Source organism: Silurus aristotelis (assembly GCF_946808225.1).
Source record: "Silurus aristotelis genome assembly, chromosome: 17".
Classification (NCBI taxonomy): domain Eukaryota; kingdom Metazoa; phylum Chordata; class Actinopteri; order Siluriformes; family Siluridae; genus Silurus; species Silurus aristotelis.
In genome coordinates, this window is record NC_139590.1 from 13,278,230 (window position 1) to 13,303,808 (window position 25,579).

Sequence of the window (25,579 nt, forward strand, 5' to 3'; positions counted from 1 at the left end):
ATCGCCAGGTCTACTCTAACAGCTATTTATATTTTATGGGTCACTCATGTCCAGTTAACACATTTGGTATATTTTATCATATGTTTTATCTTCGATTATTTTCAACAAGTACAGCAGACGGATGTCAGGATGCAGCAGCCTAAATATAGCGATTAATGAATTGTTTAGTGACAGCACTTATTGGATAGCAAATCGATATTATTAACAGGAGTATTGTGTGTTTTCTTTTAAGTGTTTGATATAGAGAGAACTTTTATTGGCTATTTTTGCGTTAACGCTCGAAATTTTGATTCCGTATTATGATTCTGTATTTAGCTTTGTTTGCACGTCCTCCTACGTGTTAAAGAAGCGTGCCTCATCCAGGGTGTCTTCACTTCTCATGCTCACTGTGGCCCGAAGGTGCTCATATTGGTGACTAAAATCTAGGCTGTAATACAGACAACAGACAAACGTATGTGCCGCTGGAATGTACTCCTGACCCCTAAATTTGCACCTGGTCTACAATGTAAACAAATGAAGTACCCTCGCATCCATGGATTAGACATATACAGCAAAAGTAACTCTTCCACACGTGCGAACACACCTTTTGCATAGAGCATTTATATTTAGCGTTTCTTTCCCCAGTGATAATTTCATTCTTTCACATTGAACATGTGCCTACACCTGTACATTGAAATGTTTAATCAAATATCCCTTTTATAACTTTTGAAATTATTCCAATATTAAAATAAAGGCAAAGGGCACACCCTTGTTTTTTTGTTTTTTTCCTGATATGTAACTGGCTGCATTCATAGAGTCCCAGTACTACAATGTTTTGCATTCTTACTCTTTCAACCCATCAGCTGAACAATTAAGGTCTTTTTTTTGTGCTGGCTTTCTGCTAACTAACCAAAATGACATAGCGCTGCTTTAACTAAGCAGATTTCAGTGTAACTTATGTATTTGGCTTCATCCTGAGATTTGAAAACACCTGCCAGAAACACAAATCAGGAGTGGAATGTGTCTTGCACTGGGATCTACGTTATCTGTTTCCTTTTGAGTAACTGATACAGTTGTCAGATTAATAATGGTAGTTAAGAAAGTAGTATAGGACCCAGGATGTGTTTTCACCTTGCAACAAAACACACAATGTGGGACAGGCCTTATTGTAACTTCACACCTCTGGCAAGGTGACACTTTCATTTTCAGCAAAACACAATGAGGATTTTAAGCATGGCATGCAAGTTCTTCACTGGGTTTCAGTCTGGCTATGTTTTTGTCCAACCCTAGATTAGATAAAAGGGTTTTGGCAGTTTCTCTGAAACAGTTTTTTTGAAAGCATGGCTTCATGTTGGTTTTGACCGTCCTCACACACTTTGTGAAACCACTTCCTCTAGTTAATTATTTTCTCTATGGAGGTGTATGGTGGGAAACGTGTTCAGCTGTGTATTGTAGCTGGCCATTTCATCAACTACTTGTGCTTTCTGTCCGTTGGCCAGTGTCAAGGGGCTTCCCATCAGGGATGTTGGGAAAGGAAGAGAAGATTCCTTCAAGCCTTATTTTACTCAAGCTGGAACTAATAGAAAGAACTTCATAACTTTTTTTTTAAATGAAGCCTAAGCCAGTGTTTCCTCATAAACTTTCAGCCCACACAATGCCCATAGTGACTCACAGTTTATTTCACCATGTTTTTTTTTTTGTTTTTTTTATCTTTTTGTTTTTTTTGTACTTATTTAAAGCCTCCCAGCTTTCATTATAATAATCTCTCAGCAGGTAACAGATAAGCTTGCCCACAATGTGAAGTAAAAAAAAAAAAAAAAATTTCCTGTGAGTCATGATTGTGGAGGTAGGCCATATTCAAAAGTTGAAAAGAAGTTTATGAATGTTGATCAGGTGTATGAATCTTAAGCACCCCCTCTCTGTGAACGTCCTCTATAAAGCCTGGTGCATTTGTTTCGTATACATGTACATTAGTGGCATAAAACAATGATGTCATCTACACTCCAGAGAATGTCTGCTCTTTAATCTTAGGCTTTCAGGGCAACATTTGGGTACTTCCCTGAGAATGTACTTCCACTTAGCCCTCGTGCCTTTCTGACGCAGCGGCAATCCGGTGCAGATAAGCGTCTGTCCCGAGTCTCACGTGACCGCAGACATTCAGGATATTCACCCCAAGCTAATGAATGACAGAGGGTGGACCCAAAGCGCTTTTAACAAGGAGGGTGATCAGACAGCGGTGGAAGAGGAAGCAGATTTGAGATTAGGTACAGTGTTCCAATAACATTCAAACATGTACTTTTTCTCTCCCAGGGGCGTTTTGTTTATAGAAGAACAATGCTGCCGGTGAGAGTGTAACCTGTAAGGGTTTGACTCAAAGCACGGCAAGGAGCACAAGTTATGCCAAACTGTAAAGGGGGGAGGGGGGGGAGGAAAGAGAGAGGGAAGGAGGCACACATTCCAGTGAGATACCTTAGCCTGTTTGAAGTTTCTGAAATGGACAATACCAGAGATGTGGCTAATCAGAATGTAAACAGTTCATTACACCAAGGTCACTCGTCCTTTTGCCCTGGACAGATTGCAATAGCATTGGATCAAATAATAAATCCTACTTTAATGATGGTACATTTGCCGTAGAGACATTTTGTGGGGAAAGAAAACATGTCTTAGCTAGCTAGACATGCTGTGGCTTGAATAAGCTACCAAAAGTCACCCGCAGAGGACCGACCTCATGGAGGGAAAAGCACAGACCTAGTTTTCTTTAGAAGCTCGGTTATGATCGAAGCAACCGTTTTAATGAGCTGGGAAAGTTTTGGCTTTCCTGGCCCAGCTCTCTCACACTCCCACATTCTTGCTTATGCTGCACAGCCTGAAGTGGACAACAAAACCACTGACCTCACAGCCCTGTACCCCACAAAACCGTGAGAACCCTTTTTACCTCACCATTGTACATGTGAGAGTCAGAGAAAGACAGGGAGCAAGTTGAAATCCTTTTTTTATAGCTACATATTTATACTTTTAAACTCTTCATAAAATACGGGATGAATGGTAATGCAGAAACCTGAAAAAATTCTGTAAATTAAACCGGTAAATTAGTTGCCTCTCTAGAGAAGGTTATAGAAAAAGATGTAGCATCACTAAGTGTAAGTGTATTTTGTATTATTCTTAGCTTGGGATGTGTCATTTTATGCCCTCTGTTACACCAAGTGTCATCGCTATTGTGTCTTCCAAACTTCACTAGTAACACACTGAATCTCTTCCTCTCAGCATCAGCCATTGATTGAATGTGTTAAGATACATGTCCATCCGTCTAAATCAGTATTCATAGCTGCAAGTTGCTAAGGAACTTCTATTCATACAGCCTGTGTCACTCTATACTGCTTAGTGATTTATTTATTTAGTTATTAACACAAATCCTTATATTGAGAAATCATATCAGAATCAGGTTTATTGGCCAAGTGTGTTGACACACAAGGAATTTGGTTCCAGCTGTTAGCGACTCTCAAAGTACAGACAAAACTATACATTCAGCTTGGACTATACAAGACAAAACAGACAAGACAAAAACAGACAAGACAAGACAAAAGCAGACTATACAAGACAAAACAGACAAGACAAAAGCAGACTATACAAGACAAAACAGACAATGTGAGACAATATAGAGATTATATGACCGATATGTAATGTGTGTGTGTGTGTGTGTGTGTGTGTGTGTGTGTGTGTGTGTGTGTGTGTGTGTATATACACACACACACACACACACACACACATATATATATATATATGTGTGTGTGTGTGTGTGTGTGTGTGTGTGTGTGTGTGTGTGTGTGTGTGTGTGTGTGTGTATGTATGTATATATATATATATATATATATATATATATATATATATATATATATATATATATATATATATAAAATGGTTTTATTATCATGGTCACTTCAGCTCCCTCTGTACCAAAGATACAAACACTATGGTAGGTTTCGGTATTAAGGTTTTCAGTAAACGTCATCCATATGTAATAGTTTTAATCGGTATTACACTTTTGCATCTTTATACTAAGTTTTCTCTTGTGAGGTGCATGTCAGTTGAATTCCCTTCAAACTATTAGACCATTAATCTTCTCACCATCATTCTTAGAGAACACTTTGTTTCTGTAGAACTAGATTCATCCACTTCCTAAAAGATTTGCACAATTTGTGATTAACCAGTATACTAAAATAACAACGTAACTACGAACCACATTTCAGAAACCTGTGCATTTCCTTTCAGCGGTGAACGACACTCTTTTTTTTTTTTTTTGTTATCATTTTTATGCTCATGAGCTACATATTGTAGTCATTAAAGGAAATCAATTTGAGGAATTTTATTTGAATCTTCTATTTAATTCATGTATTTGGAGTTTATAAAAATGCATCACGTGTGCCATCATGACAGAGGTGGGCCATAGAACATTTTTTGCAACACTCGGTGTGGGTTAGAACCTCATTTTTGATTTGATTAGGCTGTTGAAGCAGTTGTAGCTTAGTTTGGAACGTGTGTCACTTAATGTTATTGTTTGTACAAACCTTCTTAAAAATGAATATCGTTTTGCATTTATTTTAGTTAAGGAACAGTCAATGTTTCAGTTACAATTTAATTTAGTTACAACTAACAGTTCTTTCACAGCCTTATTGGAAGCCTGAGACACTACATGTTCCCTGTAGTAAGAACAAGGCTCTTCTATCAGGATTAAAATGTTTTATTATAGGATAAAGCTGATCCTTCAGAATAACATTGTTCTATCCAAGCAACTGGTGTCGAACTCCGCCTCTTTTATTGGACATTTGTAGAATAGTGAAAAAAAACTGAAACTGCTCTGTATATTAAAAATGTGTAGGGTTTAAGCTGTATTATTGTGACCTCTCTAAACCACAGGTTCAAATATGTGGAACCTATTTGTTGCCTCCAATAAGTTTTTACACATGTAAAAAATTACTCAGAAGCATGTGAGGTGTTGGACTGCAACATGATTCAATTATTTAACTATAACCCAGGATGTAGACACCTACAGATATTTTGAAAATAAGAAAAGTTGGTCAAGACACATTCTTCTTAAATGTCAGTTGTGCCATTATGTAGGCTCAGAATTGGGGAAACTGGTATAAGGCCCATCAATTGGGATGCTCTTCCCCCCACTAGGTGAAAGTGATGTAGGTCAATTACAAATAAATGAAGTCAGCCACTCTGGTTAATGAACTGTTTTGTGCAACCACTGTTGTGTATAAAAAAAAAAAAAGATTTGTACGATAAATGACACATCAGCTGTATGCATTCCAAGGTATAGTTTCTTTTTGTTTTTTTTGTATTCCTTATACTATAAAAGCTGAGGCTACTGTTAATAAATATGGATATGTTTTAAAAATAGCCTCACTTCACTTGTGCATCAAGAGAGAAAAAATTTATTTTAAGGATATGAAGCACAAATGGCTTAAATGCAAAGTGATGTAAATATAAATGTTTATCCACTTTGGTTTACTACTGGTTTAAATGTCAGATGTTAAGACCGATATGTTGTTCCTTTTGTTAAGTATATTATTAAATAACCCAACATGCTGTTAGAAATATTTATAATTGTTTCTTGGACTTACTTTGCCTGACTTTTGTTGATCAGCCTTTCCTCCCTCTAATCCCTTTCGTATTCACTTTCTGTCCACTTACTTGGAGTAAGTCTCCTGTTTGTCAATTCATGCAGTTTTGGCATGGCACACGGATCATGCTCTCAGTGAGGAACACGGAAACACACACAGAGGCTTCTGTCTTCTCCCCCAGACACTACTCAAGTCTGCCGTTGCTATGGCAGCGCTGCACTTGGGACTGGCTGAAGTCCAGTAGCAACAAACTTTTTTTTTGGAAATACAGAGCTGTCATATTGTCATTGTGTTTAGGCGATTTTTAAATCTGGTCGTCTATGTCTCTGACCTTCGAGCTAATCTCAGTGCATGCTCGCATCCTACGAGGCTTTCTCCCCTCATCTCCATCCTGATTTACCAAATGAGTGCTTCCACGGTTCTCCCAGCACTGATCCAGGAAGAGTGCGTGGTTGTGTGCCTGCTGTGTGTGGGCAAGTATGCGCTTGTTGCAAGTATGTAGGCCATTGTGCACTGCAGAGCAACGTGAGAATGCACTCCCCTTATGGCCAATGAAATCAGATTTACGGCACAGCCCAGCAGGTTCAAGCCATCGTATTTCTTTTTCTCTGGGAAGGTTTTTGTCATCACCAACCTCTTCTTACAAGCCCATGATCATTCCTAAATCTATTCTATGAACAGTGATTGAAAAGCTTTGATGTCATATTTTTTAACTTTATTTGTATTCCTGTAAGAAGAAGAAAGAATAATTGCTTATTTATTTATTCATTCTGCAGCGATTCCCATGCAGAGAAAGGGTTTATGGGTAAGTGTAGCTCGCAAAGAAGCCAGTATGCATTGTGTAAATCTGCTGTTTTCTAAATTAAACTGAAAGATGGTTTAGTGATGACTAGTATTGTGAGAATGTTTATGGATGTATGTACAGTTGCAGTACATCTTGAGAGGAGGTGTAGCGCCTTTTAGAATCACTCAGTCTGATCCACTGTGGTTAAATTCGATGGAGTTGTCACTAATTTCTTTCTGGACCAAGCATCCTTTCTGTCTCCTGCTGGTCTCGCCACTCTACCACATAAGCACGTCCTCTTTCCTCCTCTGCCTCACATTCTCCCTCCATGTGACTTCACTCATCCTTCGTTTATCTCCTACATCTCTCTGTGATGAGACAGCGTAAGGAAGCTCATAAGCAAGCGCCACAGTGCGAGACAGACAGGGACTCCCTAATTCCAGAGTTATATGCAATTACTGTGTGAAATCATGCAGGGTGGACTCTAGTCTGGTACCAACACCACCCCAACGTCTCTGTTCTTTTGGCACATTTTAAGGTGTGCCTGTATTGATGGAAGTAACAAACTTCCTTTGAAAATGAGCTTTTTCCTCTCTTAATGTAGTTTCTTGTGCCAGTTCGGTGTGCCGATTACTTCCCAGTTAAAGTGTCTGGGATAAAAAAAAAAAAAAAAAAAGTCCTAGTGGTGTTTGGATCATAGGACCGTTCTTGCTTTCTGAAATGCACACACATACATTCCAAACTTTGTCCAGCTCAAGGTCCCCGTCATGACTGTGGCTTGTGGTCGTCTGTGACTGGCTTTTGCCTCTGTCCGCTTCCTTTCACAGCATAAAAATTGCTCACTTATACCCGAATACATTCATTCAGTCTGTCTAAGTCGGCTGCTTTCAGACTCCCTGTCTTAATTTAGCTGTTAGAGGTAAAGGGGGAAAAATTAAATTTTGGACTGAGCATGGTATAGACGTACCACGGAAAACAAAATATGCATTTTTTAACTGCTTTTGTGGTGTATTTTTTTATTTTATTTTAATAAAGCTCTAAGCTCTATCTCTAGGGCCACCTTGGCCAGAACTAGTTATACCGACTCTGAATCATGCGTTGGATGGGCTTTTCCCTGTTTTGACCACTCAAAGAGACACATTCCAAGGAAACCCGCCAATGAGCAAGCCCACCTGCAATCTCTGTACATATGGAATCATCAGATGGTGTGAGCGCATTGCCAGCCTGGCTAGTGAGAGTATAGTGCCCAGTCTCTCACTGAGAGGAGTGACAGAATGCAAGCCAAGTGTTTTGGGATTCGAGCATGTGAGAAATGGCACAACAGATGGAGCTCATTCAGATCTAACTAGAATGCTTAGAAATCACTTAATCTGGATACAGTGCTTAGCCTGCCATCTTTTGCTAGCGAGAGGAAAAGTGACTATGGCTTGTGTTTGGTTTAAGAAGGACAGAAACGGAAAGAGGTTTCTACTTGTCGCATATACATTACAGCAGTGAAATTCTTTCTCCGCATATTCCAGATTATTAGTCGGCTGGGGTCACCATTATACAGCATGAAACCCGGACCTTCTGATCAGTAACCTATTTGGTCAGTTCAGTCCAAAATAAAGGTAAATAAAGGTATGCTAATAAACATCTGGTTTGTTTTAAGCAGGTAACTTGCACTCACTCATCAATGTCTCGATTCTCTGTGTTCATACTGCACTGGTAAAGATTCCTCTGTGAATAGAAGAAAAAGATGGCTGTTGCCTTTTTTGCTCTGATGTCATCTTGCCAAAATATTACAAAATCCTTTTCCCTTCCTAGAGCCTGTCACTAAGCGTTAAACCGTAAAAATGATCTTGGCCCACTCTTGAAGCACTCATCCTGTACGCCAGTACTATGATTTACAACTGACCCACAGGGTTTGTTTTAGCTTCTTTCTTTGGGTTGAGATTCGTTTTCTCTCAGGAAAGAGAGTAAAAAAGGCACAGCATCTTTCTCACCTGTCTGCTTTCCCCCTACACACACACACACACACACACACACACACACACACACACACACACACACACACACACACACACACACACACACACACACACACAGTCTGTGAATAATTAATGGAAGAAACAAACTACAGAACAGTCCTGTTAAAGCCCCTCTCAGGGGCCATGTGTGTGTGGTGAAACTGGCATTTGCAGAGAAAGAGAGAGAGAGAGAGAGAGAGAGAGAGAGAGAGAGAGAGAGAAAGAGAGAGAGATGCCTTCCAGATGTTTAAGGGATGAGGTGGCTTTCACTGGATCGTTACACATTCCTAGGGGTGTTTGTAGAGAAAAATTCTTCGTAATATGTGAAGCAAGTAGGTACATCCTTACATACAGCTTAAGTTGCCGTGTACTGCAGCTACTGGGAAACCCTGCTCATTCAGAATCTGCCAGAATCAATGAACTAGGATTCAGGTGCTTAGAGCTGGTATTGTTCAAACAAACATTTTAGCCGTAAGTTGCCAATCAGTAACTGATTTTATGGCACTGTGATGATCACCACACAAAACATAGGCTACTTGCCTCTGTGTGAATGGTTTTCTTAGAATTTTCTCAGTTTTTAAACAATCTGTAGCCCTGATGGTTTCAAGCATTTGGATAAAAAAAAAAAAAAAAAAAAGAGTAATTCTGTAGTCTGGAACCCTTTGCTGCAATAGCAAGAACAGTGCTGAGAAAAGGGCAATGAATGTAAATGGAAGTCCGATTGGAAATTTGTGTCTCGTTATGTGCAGCAGATCCCTGAAATCAATTTAGCATCAGTTTGTTTGAGTGCAAAGGCAAACTGTATGCCCCCTAATAATGCTTTATTAGAAAATTCTTTAATTTGTCAGTGGGGAAAAAAAGGAACATGGCCATGTACAATTTTATTATTCCTCACAAAAATTTCTTATTATAAGAATATGTACTTTTTTGACACTACGGGTCTGGGTAAATGAGCAAAACAGAGTGTTTTCTCCACACCTACACATTGTTCGTTTGTTTCTTTTTTTTGTTTTTTGTTTTATGTTTTATGTTTTAGAATAAACTCACAAAATCGGACAGGCAGCATTTATTTTGCTTGTCTAAAATGATAGATTTTGAAATGTAAGACTGGACCTGATGCCCCACTCTTACATCCACCAATCAAATTGCTAAATATGTGTAGTATGAACAGGCAGCTATTCTGAGCTTTTCAGAGTTGTGTAGAATACACTCGTCTTTTTATGCTGCATGCGTTTTAAACTGGGTTCCAATGGGCTCCTACCTACCTGTTTTTATTGAAGTCCTTCTCAAATGCTCCTGGGTAAATGGTAGTAAGATTTAAGAGTTCTCATTAAGTGCACTTCACTTCACACACGGGCCTTTAAGCTCATACCTCATTAACACATGGTTTTGTCACAGACAAAAGAAACCTGCTTTAAGGGGCATTTAAGGAGATCTGAAGTGTTTCCCAGTACACAAATTCTCAACAAGCAGATTCCCCTCGAGCAGCTGATGCATTACTTTGTACGAACCGTGTAATCCTTCTGGTGCTGGACGATATAAGAGTCTAATACTTTTTCTGGATGCAGTTTTCAGATTTGCAGAAGGATGACAGATGATTGGGTGAATCAAGAAAAAGTATGGATATAAAAACAGTGAAACAAATTACTCAGTCAAACGTGAAAGTTTTTTATAATAAATAAATAGTGGTTCAGTCAAAGTTAATAATCCCATCACTTGTTTCCTGTTGGACTTCACAGTAGTGTTCATGTAACAGAAGATGGGGTCAGTCTTATGCTTCTAACACTGACTGATTTTGTTTATGTTGCATGAAATATTTGCAGGTTGACTCCTAATTGGTCCAGTCCCTCTTTTCAGCCTTTATATACTTTGTATTTTTTCTCCCTCTAGATATTTTGTATTTTGTATTTTTTTTACTCTGCCTAAAATAAGTAGCTAACAAAAAAATGGTATATTTTAGTTTGATCCTGTATGAGTATTTTTTGGTAAATAAATAAATAAATAAATAAATAAATAAATAAATAAATAAATAAATAAATAAATAAAAAACAGGACTGTGTCAGGACTGAAAGCTTTTCTGACACAATGGCGTGCGGTAGACGTGTTTCAGGAGTTTGGCTGTATGGAGACCAGCTGCAGCCTCTACATCTGCTGACTCTCAGGAAGCATTTTCAAAACTTGTCTGCTTGATCTGTGCGCTTTGAGCTCAGTGTGAGTCTAAGCATAAATCTGAACATCTGACCCATTTCACACTTATCCTGTAACTGCACCCCACTGACAGCCAGACTAAAGAATATGTACTGACCTTCTGCGTAGAGTTTGATTGTATTGGGTAATGAAGATGATGACGTGACTATCTGAAAGCTGTAATGATGTTTGTGGCTTGCCGATTAAACGAAGCACCCTTTCTCTGTTTTTGTTTTGCAGTGCTCTGTGCGAAGAATCTAGCGAAGAAAGACTTCTTTCGTAAGTAACCCATCGAAAAGCGTGTGCTCCATTTCTGCAGCTTTATATAAATCTACTTGCGTCTGAGTCATTCTGTCTGTTTGAAGTGCGCTGAGCGAGATAAGTATTCTTCCCTCACGAGACGTCAGAAATGTGGGTCGGTTTATAGATAAAGCACCCCTGACTGCAGGGCGCTACATAGAAAAACATAATGCGTCTTTTTTTCTTGTGTTTGCGTCATGCTCCAACACACAACACGGTGCAAAATGATCCGATGCGCCTAGAGGGGCAAAGAGAAAAAGCCAGGAAGAATGAGGGAAAGAGATGAAAAACAGTAGTGTGAGGACTGCAAGTCGGCAGATTGTGTACGTGTGCGCAGAGTTATAATAACGCAGTACTGCCACAGGGCATAGCCATACACTGCACAGGAGGGAAATTAGAGTGTGGGTGTCTGTGGGTGAGTGTTTGGAGCTGTTTGGGTTCTGGGTATCACAGTAACAAGTTGTCAGGGTCAGCCACCCAGGTGCCAGTTTCTGCGTACTGTCTAATAATAGTGCTGTCTACAGCTCTGTGTGTTTAGAGCTTTCAAATTTCAATCACACAAAATGTTGAGTACTTAAATATTTATTCATATTGTTCCAGCACAGATATTAGAAATACATGTTTCTTTTGGGTCATGTTGTACTGCTTTAAGCAAAGAGAAATAAGGAGCCAACGTTTTTTCCATTTTTCATAAGCTTTCAGATTTTGTTTTTAATACTTAAACACACCTTTTAGCTAAGGTTTAATATTTAGATTTCTCTGAGATTCACTTAAAACCCCCAAACTATCCAAGTTGGGGGGGGACATAAAACCTACACTATACAGAGAAAAGTTTTTGGACACCTCAACTGAAGATTCATGTGCTTTTTGAACATCACATTCCACATTTAGTCCCCACCTGCTGTTATAATAGCGTCCACTCTTGTGGATCTGCGCTCATTCAGGCACCAGGGCATTTGTAAAGTCTGGTACCGATGTAGGGTGAGGAGGCCAAGGTGCAGTCCTCCTGACTGTTTTCTATAGGGTTGAGCTCGGAGCCCTATAGCAGCACACTCAAGATTTCCACTGCAAGACCGACTCGAGTTCTGCAGTTCCGAGTCGAGGAAATTCGTTTTAGTTGTGGCAGAGGTTCAACTGTAAGATAAACATTTTAGTCCAGGAAGTCTGTTGTTGTGAATTCTGTACATGCCAGAAATATGTACATGTGATAATGTGGAAATTTCATCAAGTGAGGGGTTTTTCCCAGACCTCCAGACATGTAAAAATAAAGTGTCATACGGTCAATTTTATTTAGTGCTTTTTCGTATTTCAATTCCTATTTTCGATATTAGCTCAAGCTGGATAAATAAAAGAAGAACAATGATATTAAGCATTGTCATATGGACATTATGGCATGTGAATAAAAGTATACTGGACTTTTTAAAAAGCATTGCAGTAATAAATGTGTGTGTGTAAATGAATGGATTTTATTTTGTGTAATCTCTTTATGCCAGGCCTGCCTGACCCTTTTGCCAAAGTGGTGGTGGACGGTTCAGGGCAGTGTCACTCCACAGACACTGTGAGAAACACTCTTGACCCCAAATGGAACCAACACTATGACTTGTGAGTACTACACAAGGGGTCATACACCTGTCCATCTCTTGTACTGTCTTACTTTATCAAACACACGTTTAGCATCTGGCTGAGCACACACATCATCACTGTCACCCTATCACTTCACACTGTCTCACACATGGATACTATATCACACACAAAATGCATTGATCCAGACGGTGTTGCTAGGCACTGTCACTGGAACACCGTGAACAGTGCCGTCATGTTAAATATTAAAGCAACCCTGAATATACAATCCATTTCAAGTTAATCGTAGCCACACCAAAAATCATATACAGAAGTATCAAGTTTAATCAATGCAAAAAAGTGCATTTATTGTAGTGTTAACAACTTTGGCAATTTCTTTTTTTAGATTTTGGTTTGTTTTTCTCTTATTTGTCTTCTGCTGTCGTTATTTCCATGTCGTGCTTGTCTGCCTTTTATTCTCCCCTTTTTACCATTATTTGATTATTTCTTTCATTGTTTGGGTTATTGCACCACCGCCCTTTTTGTATGTTCCTAGGTATGTGTGACTCAACTGTATTTACCCATTGACATTCATTCATACACTATACTAACATTTATTAGGGCCTCCCTTTGCTTTCAAAATAAGCATCACTTCTTTTCATGTTCCAGAAGATTTTCTTTTGAGATTTTGACAATATTGCAGATTCCGCCAGGTGCACTTTCATGCCATGAATCTTCTGTTCTACCACGTCCTAATGGTGTACTGTTGGATTTGGATCCAGTGACTGGACACTAAAAACCACTGAGCTTACTGTCATGTTCTTGAAACCAGTTTAAGGCCAAATGTGCTTTGTGGCATGGTGCATTTTCATGTGGTGATTAGAAGTTTGAAGTTAGATTGCGATCATGAAGTGATCAACATGATCAGCAACAATAGGTTGTGGCATTTAGTTGATTGATTGGTTTGAACATTTTGCACATCATTACACCAACTCCACCAGCCTTGGCTGTTGACACAAGGCAGGATGGGTGCATGGATTCATGCTTTTGCCTCACATTCTGATTCTATCATCTGTGTACCTCAGCAGAAATTGAGACCAGGGTGCATTTTGTGGTTTTAAGCTGGTCGGGTTTGCCGAGGTGGGCCCTTGAGCAAGGCCCTTAACCCTCTATGCTCCGGGGGTCCCTTACGAGGGAAATATCAAGGTCCGTGACGTCGGCGTGACGTCGGGCCGCCTTCCCGTGGGCTCACCACTTGCAGGAGGGGACGGTGCTGTGAGGATTGGGCAGCAGTCGAAGTCGGGGGCCTGCTTAGACTGCTGCCCCCGCGACCCGAATAACGGATAAGCGGGAGAAAATGAATGAATGAATGAATGAATTTATCCGAGTTACTCTTAGCTTAAACCAGTTTGACCATTATCTGTTGACCCTTTGCCTTTAACAAAGCGTTTCCGTTCTGTTGCTCGGTTCTCAATAAACTGTGGACAGAATGGTGTGCGTAAAAAACCCAAAAGATCAGCAGGTATAGACATACTCAAACCGGCTCGTCTGCCACCAACAACCGTGCCATTGTCAAAATAACTTAGTTGTCATGTTTCCTATTATTTTGGTGGTTGATGTAAACATTACACAAAGCTGATGGCCCGCATCTGTTTAAGTTTATACCCCGCACTGGTGCCACTTTATTGGGTCACTTGATAAATGCTAGAATGAATGTGTAAAGGTGTTCCCTGAAAAACAAGTGTTTACTGTAGTGTAGGTAGGAGATATGGTGATTTAGGGCACGCCTAGCATGTGTTGATCAAGTTAACAGCAGTGAGCAGAGGTCATGCTACTTTATATATTTCCTAGACTTTCAAAAGAAGCTTAAAAGTTACTAACTGTGTCACCATAAGCACATTCAGCACTCACACACACCACTCTGTCTGCTGATGGTGAGATGAGGTTTCAAATAAAAATAGTAACTTTCCGCCACTCGGTGTCACTTTTCCCAGAGTCCTAATTGAGAGTATATGCGAAGGAAAGAACGAAGGAGAAATTTTCCAGCAATTTCTCAATGTGGCCCAAAACGCAGGAGGAAGCCCACATCTCCGTTTGTTTGGTTTCTATGGTAACGGGACAGAACCCCCCCTCCACCCCCCATCAGAGGAATGTGTCGCTGCCGAGAGTGTAAAACATGGCTGACACTAACAGTTTGAGAAAACTTGTGCTTAAGTTTATTCTAAAGCGTGTAAAACAATCAGTTAAGTACAAACTAGATGATCAACCTAGATGGAAAGAGTGGTTTCATATCGATAGAAAAGCACAGTTTGCAATGTCTGTGGATTCTAATGAGTCATGTCGGTGTGGATCGAGTGCTCATGTAGATACCGGGTGGAAATAAATGCTGGCACAATTCTGCTGGCAGCTCTTCTATATTTACTCTGCAGAGTGAGACTATAACGTCAGATGCAGAGCGAAGTGGACGCAGGTCGATGGGCGCTATGCTCCTTTTTGACTAACTGAGTTTCTTCATTAATGTCAGTATTCTCTTCCTCAGTGTCTCTTTTGCTCTGTAACTGGGGGAAGCAGGTGGACTCTGGGTTCCCGGGGTGCAGCTGGCCCTCTCATTGAGAATCTTTGGCTCAGTAAAAGTCATGCAGTTTATGCCAAACACTCGCAGGCTTCTCTCTCTAGCCTCAGTGCACCAACCGATGCTCAGCTCAGCTCAACACCTGCTCACTTCTACTGAACTCAGATCAGCATGTAAAGAACTCCATACTGTCTGCTTACTGTAAACACCTGCTTGTGATGACCCATTCGTTTCAGGGCCTTTCTTTAGCTTGACGATTCATTTTGTGAACCGTTAAGACTCTCCGAAATTTGTGTTGGTAGAACTACTTTTTGGGTTTATCTGAAAACATATCTTGTGCTAATTCAATAAGATTCTTATGACTCATGGGCAGTAAAATGACCATTCAGGCAGCTTATCAGTACTTTTTACATGTCGGTCAGGTTTTTGGCCTGGACTCTGTTCATGGTTCTTTTACAAGTTGTTGTAATGTCTGGAAATAAGCATAGTTTGGCATAGACAAGCATTCCACATAATTTGGATCACCCCTGAGCTCAGACCTTTATTAAATCCTCTGGTGCTGGAAAAGTGATAAATGTTTGTTTCTAGAGAAGCAGCATTTTGTTTGGGCTTCCTTCCCCCCTTCTCTGGCCTGCCTGACTTTGTCTGAACGTCTAGCCATGCTATCCATTTCCCTTTAGTTTATCCTCCTTTCATCCTCCTGCCGGACTCCCTTTCACGCTCCCTTGCCTAACAGAGGATTCTTTCACCTTGGCAGCCTCTTATAGACCTTTGACATTTCAGACATGTTTGGAAAGCTTGCAGACGAGGTCTTGTGAGCTTCGTCTGTCTAGTTAAACAGAATATCTGTGGTTTAATAACTATCCGGAAGTGCAGAGTGCGAGTGTAATACAAAAAGAGATCTATGCCTTTGCTCAATAAATACTGCAGTAATACTTGGTTGACTAAGAGAATACGTCGCTTAGCGAATTAGATTTTGTGCCATGTTGTCTTTTTGCACAGATACATCGGGAAGTTGGACTCCATCACTATTAGCGTGTGGAACCATAAGAAAATTCACAAAAAGCAGGGCGCTGGCTTTCTGGGCTGTGTACGGCTCCTCTCCAACTCCATCAACCGTCTCAAAGATACAGGCTGTAAGTATGTGTGTGTGTGTGTGTGTGTGTGTGTGTGTGTGTGTGTGTGTGTGTGTGTGTGTGTGTGTGTGTGTTGCTCCTATTACTACTATTACTATTACTACTATTTAGGGGACTAGAACTAGTTTCTGTGTCTATGTATGACAAAAATGTACGAGAATTTGAAAGCAACCAGTTTCCTAGAAAACCCTCAGGCTCATTTCCTGAAGAAGTACAGGAAACCACGGGCCTCTCCCACAGCTGGGAGGGATTCTTCTTTCTGCCCTGCATTTCCTGCCGTCTGTCTGCTTTTCTGTCTTTGTCTGTTTCTCTTTGTTTCTCTCAGTGCCTTTTCTGTCTTTTCTCCCTCTTCTTTTTACATATCTCTGCATCTCTCTCAGACATTTCTTTTAGCTTCATTATTACTTTGAGATGATGTTGTCTCAATGTCCAAGGGGGTATGGTGTGATCTGTCTCAGAAATAGATTCGCGTTTCCTGTAACCTCGTGCTCAGTGGTTTATTTCCTTGCAAGCTATCGAAAGAAATACTGAAGCTAAAGTAGCAGTTTCATATTTATAGAAGCCTAGTATTGTTTGAGCTACTGGTTACATCCTAGGACCATAAAACAAGTTACATCCTGTCATCACTTTATTTATGTATTTATTGTATAAAATCTTTTCATAATTGCACGATCCCAGGCATCTTAATTGCTTCACCGAACTGATATGATACGAACTGATATTTTACAAACCATCGTTCAACTTAAAACGTATAAATCGTTGTAAAGTGCGGTTCACGTCTCTTCCAGATAGTACTAATTAGACTTTGTTTTGGCTTTGTTCAAGCTTGCTGATTGTTCTTCTATTTGCAGTCGTACTTCTAACTTGAACCACTTGTTTAGTCATATATCTTGTGTGTGTGTGTGTGTGTGTGTGTGTGTGTGTGTGTGTGTGTGTGTGTGTGCGTGTGTTTGTCCTACTTGTTATTCCTGTCCCTCTCTTCCCGTCCTGCAGCATAGAAACAGAGAGATCTAGCATCTCTTCTTCTAAAGACTACAAAGAATAAAGCAAGCTTTGTGTACAAGCGCGTCCACACACACACACACACACACACACACACACACACACACACATACACACACACACACACACACACACACACACACACACACACACACACACACACACACACACACTCACACACACAGACACACACATGCCTCCCTAGGCTGTCAGTCTGACCGAGAGTCAAAGGAAATACCACACAGGTATAAGCGCGGCTTCTCTCATTGGCTCAGTCCTTTATTGTAAAAAAGCTTCAGGCTTATTATTTCATTTCATATTATTTTTACATTGTCTGCTAAAAGCTGGGCCACAACTGAATGGTGAGCGACCTTTATGTCGTTACTGCTACAGTAATAATAACACTAACTGTGATTTTCTCTCATTCTCTCTCTCTTTCTCTCTGTCCCTCTCCTTGACTCACAGATCAGAGATTGGATCTAAACAAGCTGGGACCCAATGACAGTGATACAGTGAGGGGTCAGATAGTAGGTGTGTACCATTTCTTTCATCTTTTTCTTACCATGACTAATCCAGTGCTCACATTCTTGCCATTTACAGAGTAGCAAATCTAAAAGGTGGCATTCGCTACCTGTGACGCATGATTAGCCATTCGAAAATTTGCTCCTCTTTTCTCCTTTTTGGAAGTGGCCAAATTTGCACAGCATTCCTTCTCTTCCCACTCAAATATGTCTTCCTGTGAGTCAGAGGCTCAGAGCCTCTCTGTAATGACGGTTCACTCAGCACAGTCACTGGATGAGGCAGACACCTGAGTCGACTGACTAACAGGTTGAAGCAAATCAGATTATAGAAATTCTGTACATTCTGTTTGTGTGTTGTAATCCTACTTTTTCATTTACCAATACACCTTAATAGATAATTTTCTTACATGTAAAAGTTCCAAAGCATGTTTTGCATATTGTGTGTTGCATGTGGAAATATTTGTATCATTATCATTAATTGCATAAACACAAGGGCCTTTAATGTGTGTATGTTTTTGGGGGGGGATTTTTTTGCGTATAGACAAACAAGAATTATACTGGTCAGTAGTTTGCCTATGCCTCCCAATGATATGGATATTTTCCTAAACACGTCAAAGTTGACCTGAACCATGATCTGTAAGAATAACAGCAACAAGTTTGCCGAGAAATCATTAGAAAATTAAATGGCTTGCATGGCCCAGAGGGCAGTCGAAACACCCAACTCGGTTCAGCGCCCAGCTTCACGTGCGAACCTTTCATCGTCGCACAAAACGGTTTCGTTTTCTTGTGGCGCAGCAAATACTCTCCATTATTCTGATTTTGGTAGCACTCTTTAATTACAGTAGTAAAGCCTATTTGTAACATAGTCTCTAAGAGTAGCCCCATTCTTGATATGTTGCCCTCGTTTGTGCCCCTCAGCTGACAGTCCCAGATTGTATGAGAAAAAAAAAAGATCGTAAGGCATAAAGAGCCAGCCAGACTTTTATGTGGCGTTTCTTATTCGCCCGCAGACTAAAATGTAAAGCTAAATTGTTGCCTTTATTCCTGTAAAACATTCCAGAAAGAGTATTTTAAATTCTATATGTGGCATTTTCCCGTCTGTGTACATGCAGTGAGTCTTCAATCTCGAGACAGGATTGGCACTGGTGGGCCTGTGGTGGACTGCAGCCGACTTTTTGACAATGATCTACCTGATGGGTAAGTAAATGTAGCTTCCTCACCTTATGCCATTGCTGTGTTTTGCTGTGCTTATAGTGCCATGCTTTTAATAAGTTGCATGGTTAATTGTGTGTCTATGTGTTTGTGTGTGTGTGTGTGTGTGTGTGTGTGGGGCACAGCTGGGAGGAAAGGAGAACAGCATCTGGTCGAATTCAGTACCTGAACCATATCACACGCAGCACGCAGTGGGAGAGACCAACCAGGTGAGTGACTGGACATGAGCCTATATTTGGGAAGTGTGTTAATGTGGCACGACCTCCTTCTCTAATAACTCAATCAATAATGCCATAATAATGCTATTTTAATTAATAGCACCACAGGTTTTCATGGTTTTGAAATGCACGGTTAGAAAATGCAATGAAAGCATCTTGTCCCACTGATCACATCATTTGCTTTATTAAAACTAGGTTTACTGCAGACTTCTTGTTAAGTCATAATTTCTAGTGCTGTCTTTGATCTTTTACTCTTGTCAGATATCTGAACATCGGTGTGTAATAGTAAATATGAAACTCGTTTGAGAGTCGGCTCCGCCACTGCGGTAGTAATTCCTGCCACATAATTCTTATGAAGCTGGTTATCAGTATTGTAACTGCAAATTTTTATATATATTAATGATTCTTTACAGATGTCGCTTTATGCACTATTCATTTTGGTTGGGTTTTTTTTTTAAGCTTCCTTCAGTTTACTATTATTTAGGAAGTCAACTCGTAAAAATATAGGCAGCCTGCCTACAAATCAGTTTTACACACAAACTATGCCTTGTCACATGTTCAGTGTGTGGGTCAGGTGCTACGAATAGAATATTCTCAAAAAAACAAGCAACAGTCTGTTTTTCCTGTAGTGCATTTTCAGGACACAGGTCAGGCCTATCCTTAAAGTAAATCCATGTGCCTTTAACTTGAAAGGTTAAACCAGCCCAAGGAAAAAGAATTTGCTTTATGAAAGCCTAAAAGCCAAAATGAGATGTTATTTAGCAAGAGTGGAGACTCGAGATTAAAGCAGTGGAAAAGCAGATTTGATTCAGATTGCCAGTTTTAAAAAATGAACTCATACCCAGCTGGATCACTTCTAAGACCGGTGCAGCATTTTGAATACGGCAGTGATGAAAGACTCTAAAGTGATCTTTTGTATACACCAAATATGTCTGGTCTTCAGCACAGTCTGAGCATTTAAACCTTTGAATATAGGGCCAAGACAGAGATGTGTTTAGTGGAGTGATGCATTATATGTGATAGGCGAATTTATGCTTGTTTATTTAATAAATTTTTTATTTTTTTCACCTATTTTTTGTATTTATTTCTTTTTTAATCTAGACATTTACTGACCACAATTTTACCACTAAATGCTTTGACTTACAAGTTTGTCTGTCTTTTCTTTTCTCCTTCTGTCAGGCCAGCGTCAGAGTACTCAAGTCCCGGTCGTCCTCTTAGTTGTTTGGTCGATGAGAACACACCCATTATGACACCCAATGGGGCAGCGGTTGCTCAGGCAGGCGAGCTGCGAGTGCAGGAGCGGCGTGTGCGGTCACAGCGGCATCGAAATTACATGAGCCGTACTCACCTGCACACACCACCAGATCTTCCAGAGGGCTACGGTCAGTTCACAAGCCATATACTAAGACACACGTGATATCAGAGGATTAGTTGTAGAGCTGCAGCTATGGGAATGTTTGAGTAATCGAGTATTCCACCAACTATTCCATCGATTAATCGTCTAATCAGATAAGAAGTACTTATCTTTATTAAAATGCAAAACTAAACATACAAGAGAAAATAAGACAGGTCCCTTAAAATGAATGTCATTTGTTATTTGTAAACAAAATTAACATAACAAAGGTAAATGCACTGTACTGTGTTTTCTTTATAGTTTGAAATGATCTCAAAAACTTTGGAACCTTCCCCTCGCTGTTTTCTCCCCATTCTTCCATTTTTCATTCTGCAGCGTCGAATCCAACTACTAACATGGCCAAGACCAAAGAGCTGTCCAAAGACACTAGAGACAAAATTGTACACCTCCACAAGGCTGGAAAGGGCTACGAGGAAATTGCCAAGCAGCTTGGTGAAAAAAGGTCCACTGTTGGAGCAATCATTAGAAAATGGAAGAAGCTAAACGTGACTGTCAATAGCCCTCGGACTGGGGCTCCGTGCAAGATCTCACCTCGTGGAGTCTCAATGATCCTAAGGAAGGTGAGAAATCAGCCCAGAACTACACGGGAGGAGCTGGTCTATGACCTGAAAAGAGCTGGGACCACCGTTTCCAAGGTTACTGTTGGTAATACACTAAGACGTCATGGTTTGAAATCATGCATGGCACGGAAGGTTCCCCTGCTTAAACCAGCACATGTCCAGGCACATCTTAAGTTTGCCAATGACCATTTGGATGATCCAGAGGAGTCATGGGAGAAAGTCATGTGGTCAGATGAGACCAAAATTGAACTTTTGGGTCATTATTCCACTAAACGTGTTTGGAGGAAGAAGAATGATGAGTCCCATCTCAAGAACACCATCCCTACTGTGAAGCATGGGGGTGGTAGCATCATCCTTTGAGGGTGTTTTTCTGCACATGGGAGAGGGCGACTGCACTGTATTAAGGAGAGGCTGACCGGGGCCATGTATTACGAGATTTTGGGGAACAACCTCCTTCCCTCAGTTAGAGCATTAAAGATGGGTCGAGGCTGGGTCTTCCAACATGACAATGACCCGAAGCACACAGCCAGGATAACCAAGGAGTGGCTCTGTAAGAAGCATATCAAGGTTCTGGTGTGGCCTAGCCAGTCTCCAGACCTAAACCCAATAGAGAATCTTTGGAGGGAGCTCAAACTCCATGTTTCTCAGCGACATGCCAGAAACCTGACTGATCTAGAGAAGATCTGTGTGGAGGAGTGGGCCAAAATCCCTCCTGCAGTGTGTGCAAACCTGGTGAAAAACTACAGGAAACGTTTGACCTCTGTAATTGCAAACAAAGGCTACTGTACCAAATATTAACATTGACTTTCTCAGGTGTTCAAATACTTATTTGCAGCTGTATCATACAAATAAATAGTTAAAAAATCATACATTATGATCCTAGGATGACAATTTCAGACCCCTCCATGATTTCTAAGTGGGAGAACTTGCAAAATAGCAGGGTGTTCAAATACTTATTTTCCTCACTGTATATTATTATACTGTTATCAATGGCATCAAATCAAATGGTTTGCTATCACATATGGTTTGCTATCACAGTCCAAAACACTATATTCCCAGTGCTGAAGCTTGTTTCCATTTTCCATTTATTTAAGTTCACCTGTTTGTTTAGGGACTCATAAGTGTTCATCCATAGTTTTCTGGTAACTGAGGATTGAACATACTAACAATCATTAGGTGTGGCAGTAGACTTTTATTTTATTTAAGCAAAACCAACAGTGCCTGGAGATATAGGTACTATGTAAAGGCTGTTTGTAAGTGGAGATGTTTATACAGAAAGGAACTGGTGTTAAGTATGCTATAGGATCTGTGGTAATGTGGGTTACATGGCATTATGGACCTGATAATGTATCTTGGAGCAACGTATTAAGTTTTAGTTTGTGAGATGAAGCTCATGAACTACAGTGTCATTCTCTTTGCCATTTTATGGCAATAATTCTATAGCTAACATGGGATGATATTTCAAATAATTAGATTCTGTATGTTTTAGCAGTCATGTGTTTAGCATGAAAATGAAAAGCAGAATATGTAAATATTTTCCAGATACGAAAATGCATCCTTATAGATGGTGATCGTCTTACTAGGGATATAAGGACATCCTTTTTTTTTTTTTATTCTCATACTTTCTCTTGACTAATCGCAATTGACTTATCCTGCATCCTTTCTCCTTGATTGGCCCACAGAGCAGCGGACCACACAGCAGGGCCAGGTGTACTTCCTGCACACTCAGACGGGCGTCAGCACGTGGCATGATCCCAGAGTGCCGAGGTAAAACTTCACATTGATTTAATGCAGTCGTTACCATGTTAAATGCGTCTGCTAATCATGAGACACAATGTCTTTCTTATTCCAAAAATGTTATGCTTTTGTCTTTTGTCTTTCCTGACTTCTGTGGGTTTGGGTAAAGAGGAGACTAGAAAGATGTAGATTGTTCCAGTAATGCCTTGAAAATTGCAAACTGTAATTTAGCTTTAAAAGCTCATTTACAAGATGAAGCCGTCATTTTGGAGAGACTCGTGGACCATGTGCACTTAATACAGTATTACCATCTGCTGTGAGGACATTCAACAATATTGGTGGGATAGAGGGAGAATGAGAGCAATAGAATGGGAGAAAGTGGTGGATTGATATGGGGTGGGGTTGGGGGTCGGTCGTGGGTCAATAGAGACATAATGCATCCCAAAACTATGGGATTGGACATTGACATCTTCGAGCCTTTTGTCTAAGTGTCTGTATGTCCTTAGTGGTAGTCTGATGTATGTTCGCTGTTTGTGCTAAGAATTACTTGCTGTGATTATTTTATATTAATTTTCTCTCTCTCTCTCTCTCTCTCTCTCTCTCTCTCTCTCTCTCTCTCTCTCTCTCTCTCGCTCGCTCTCTCTCTCTCTCTCTCTCTCTCTCTCTCTCTCTCTCTCTCTAGGGATCTTAGTAATGTGAATTGTGAGGAGCTGGGTCCACTGCCTCCAGGTTGGGAGATTCGGAACACAGCTACGGGCCGTGTTTACTTTGTTGACCACAACAACAGAACGACACAATTTACAGACCCACGGCTTTCTGCCAACCTTCACCTTGTCCTCAAGTGAGCGTTGTTCATGTCCTGACAACTTTTGACAGTAGTTCTAAAGTTAAAATATTAAGTATATTTGAAACTTTTACACTTTCTATAGTTATTAATTCACAGAGGCTTAATTTAAGTGTAATAATCAACACATTCACAAACTAAATGAAAAATAGTACATTTAGATTAGATATTTATCCTGCACATTTGTTTGCACTTTCAGTCCTAGTCCTAATGGTTCACGAAGCGCTGGTGAGACTCCAAACAGGTATGACCGTCTTCCTCAATCATTTGTTTGTTTAAAAATACCCTATACATACCCATGTCAGTATTTAGCACGTAAAATAAAATAAAATAAGGGTGGTTATAAACAGCTATTATGCACAGATGTGAAAAGCATTGGTCATTAAGCTTTGGACAGTATTTTCTTTCTGTCTAAAAGCTCCTCTCCTGCAATCTCTGTGTGCTTAAGTTACGTGTGTGTGTGTGTGTGTGTGTGTGTGTGTGTGTGTGTGTGTGTGTGTGTGTGTGTGTGTGTGTGTGTGTGTGTGTGTGTGTGTGTGTGTGTGTGTGTGTGTGTGTGTGTGTGTGTGTGTGTGTGTGTGTGTGTGTGTGTGCAAATGCGTGTCCGAAGAATGCAGTGATGAAGAGATCAGGTTTCCCTTTTCCTGTTCTGACAGATCAAAGACCCCCCCCCTTCCTTCCAGTTAAGAAAGAATGTTGTAATGTCTTAATACGATGCCACACACTCTACTCTAGTTTTTGCATGTTTGAAAACGACAGAAAAACATGTATGATTAGTAACGTACCTGGTTAATTGACGTGTTAACTTTCAGCTTTACAGTTTATAGTTATCATTAGCAGCATTTAGGATGTACTACATGGAGAGCAGCTATGTTATAACACATAAAATAATTTCTTTGAGCATGTCTCCTGAGCAGATAGAAAGGATTTCACTGCATGGTTGCAGAACTGTCCAGACAAACTCCATTTTGTTATCTGAGGTATGAGCGCGAAAGTCATGAGACGTTTCCATTTGAGTCCCTGACCATACTCGCTATCTAAAAGCTCTCCAGCTGGACATTCCTTGTGACGGACACACTCTGGTAAAAACATTAGAGGAATCTTGCTCAGTGGGTGCACATCTCCCTCGCAAAAGCACTTGTATAAACACGTTTTATTTTTTTCCAGAGGACAATGCTGTAGTGCAAAGTACAAGAAAGATTCTATATTTTGTTGTTTATTTCATTGCCCTGATTTAGGAATGATTATATGTAAGATTCATTACCATATTTAAGAATGCACGCTGAATTTGGTTAGCAGTCTTTATCCAGGGTACAAAGAGTACAAGCGGGGATATGAGGATAAAACTGGAAATAGCGTAGACTATTGATTGTTCCAGTGCAGTCCGAACAGAATCAGTATGAATCATGACTCAGGTTTCTAACAGACCATATGGCACGGCAGTCTTCACTAATAGTATCTGATAACATTTTCATTGATTAGAGTGGAGAAAACGAACCGGAAAAAATTAGCCCCGCTGCATCCACATAGACGTTAGACCTTGAAGCTCCTTTGTTGTTGCCACTGTTGTTGGAGTTTATAGTTCATAAGGTGATGTTTTTTTGATAAGTCTCTACAACAATACAGCTTTGCATTAGTAATATGTTCTGCAATAAAAAGGATTAGCTGTGCTCCTTTCTGACTTTCTGAATCTGATTCAGTACACACATTTAATGAAATGCGTCAATATCCCTCTCTGGACAAGATTACATTTACATGGGGTCTTTGGGGTAATTTCCTATTTTACAGGAACCACTCAGTAATTTACCTCTGGAAAGGCCATTTCAGTGATTTTCTCCAAACGCCACTGAAAGAAATTACAGGCCGAATCAGGCAGTTTTTAGGCAATTCAGTGATCATCTAATAAATGTAGTCCCC

At 40.2% G+C, this 25,579-nt stretch overlaps 1 protein-coding gene and 1 long non-coding RNA gene across 2 annotated transcripts in view; one reads left to right on the plus strand and one right to left on the minus strand.

The window, feature by feature from the left end:
- smurf2 (SMAD specific E3 ubiquitin protein ligase 2) overlaps nt 1–25,579 on the plus strand; it is a 41,916-nt gene that overhangs the window by 7,740 nt on the left and 8,597 nt on the right. Inside the window, exons 2-11 of the mRNA XM_083566303.1 lie at nt 10,827–10,865; nt 12,380–12,488; nt 16,021–16,154; nt 17,622–17,687; nt 18,790–18,874; nt 19,015–19,098; nt 20,287–20,489; nt 22,764–22,848; nt 23,501–23,659; nt 23,862–23,906. Coding sequence (XP_083422429.1) covers nt 10,827–10,865; nt 12,380–12,488; nt 16,021–16,154; nt 17,622–17,687; nt 18,790–18,874; nt 19,015–19,098; nt 20,287–20,489; nt 22,764–22,848; nt 23,501–23,659; nt 23,862–23,906 — 1,009 coding nt within the window. The remainder of the gene's footprint in view (nt 1–10,826; nt 10,866–12,379; nt 12,489–16,020; nt 16,155–17,621; nt 17,688–18,789; nt 18,875–19,014; nt 19,099–20,286; nt 20,490–22,763; nt 22,849–23,500; nt 23,660–23,861; nt 23,907–25,579) is intronic.
- On the minus strand, nt 3,876–9,036 carry LOC310739993. The gene is made up of 3 exons (XR_014537533.1): nt 5,568–9,036; nt 4,036–5,214; nt 3,876–3,915 (listed from the first exon to the last, which is right to left on the minus strand). It is a non-coding gene; the product is annotated as an uncharacterized lncRNA (long non-coding RNA).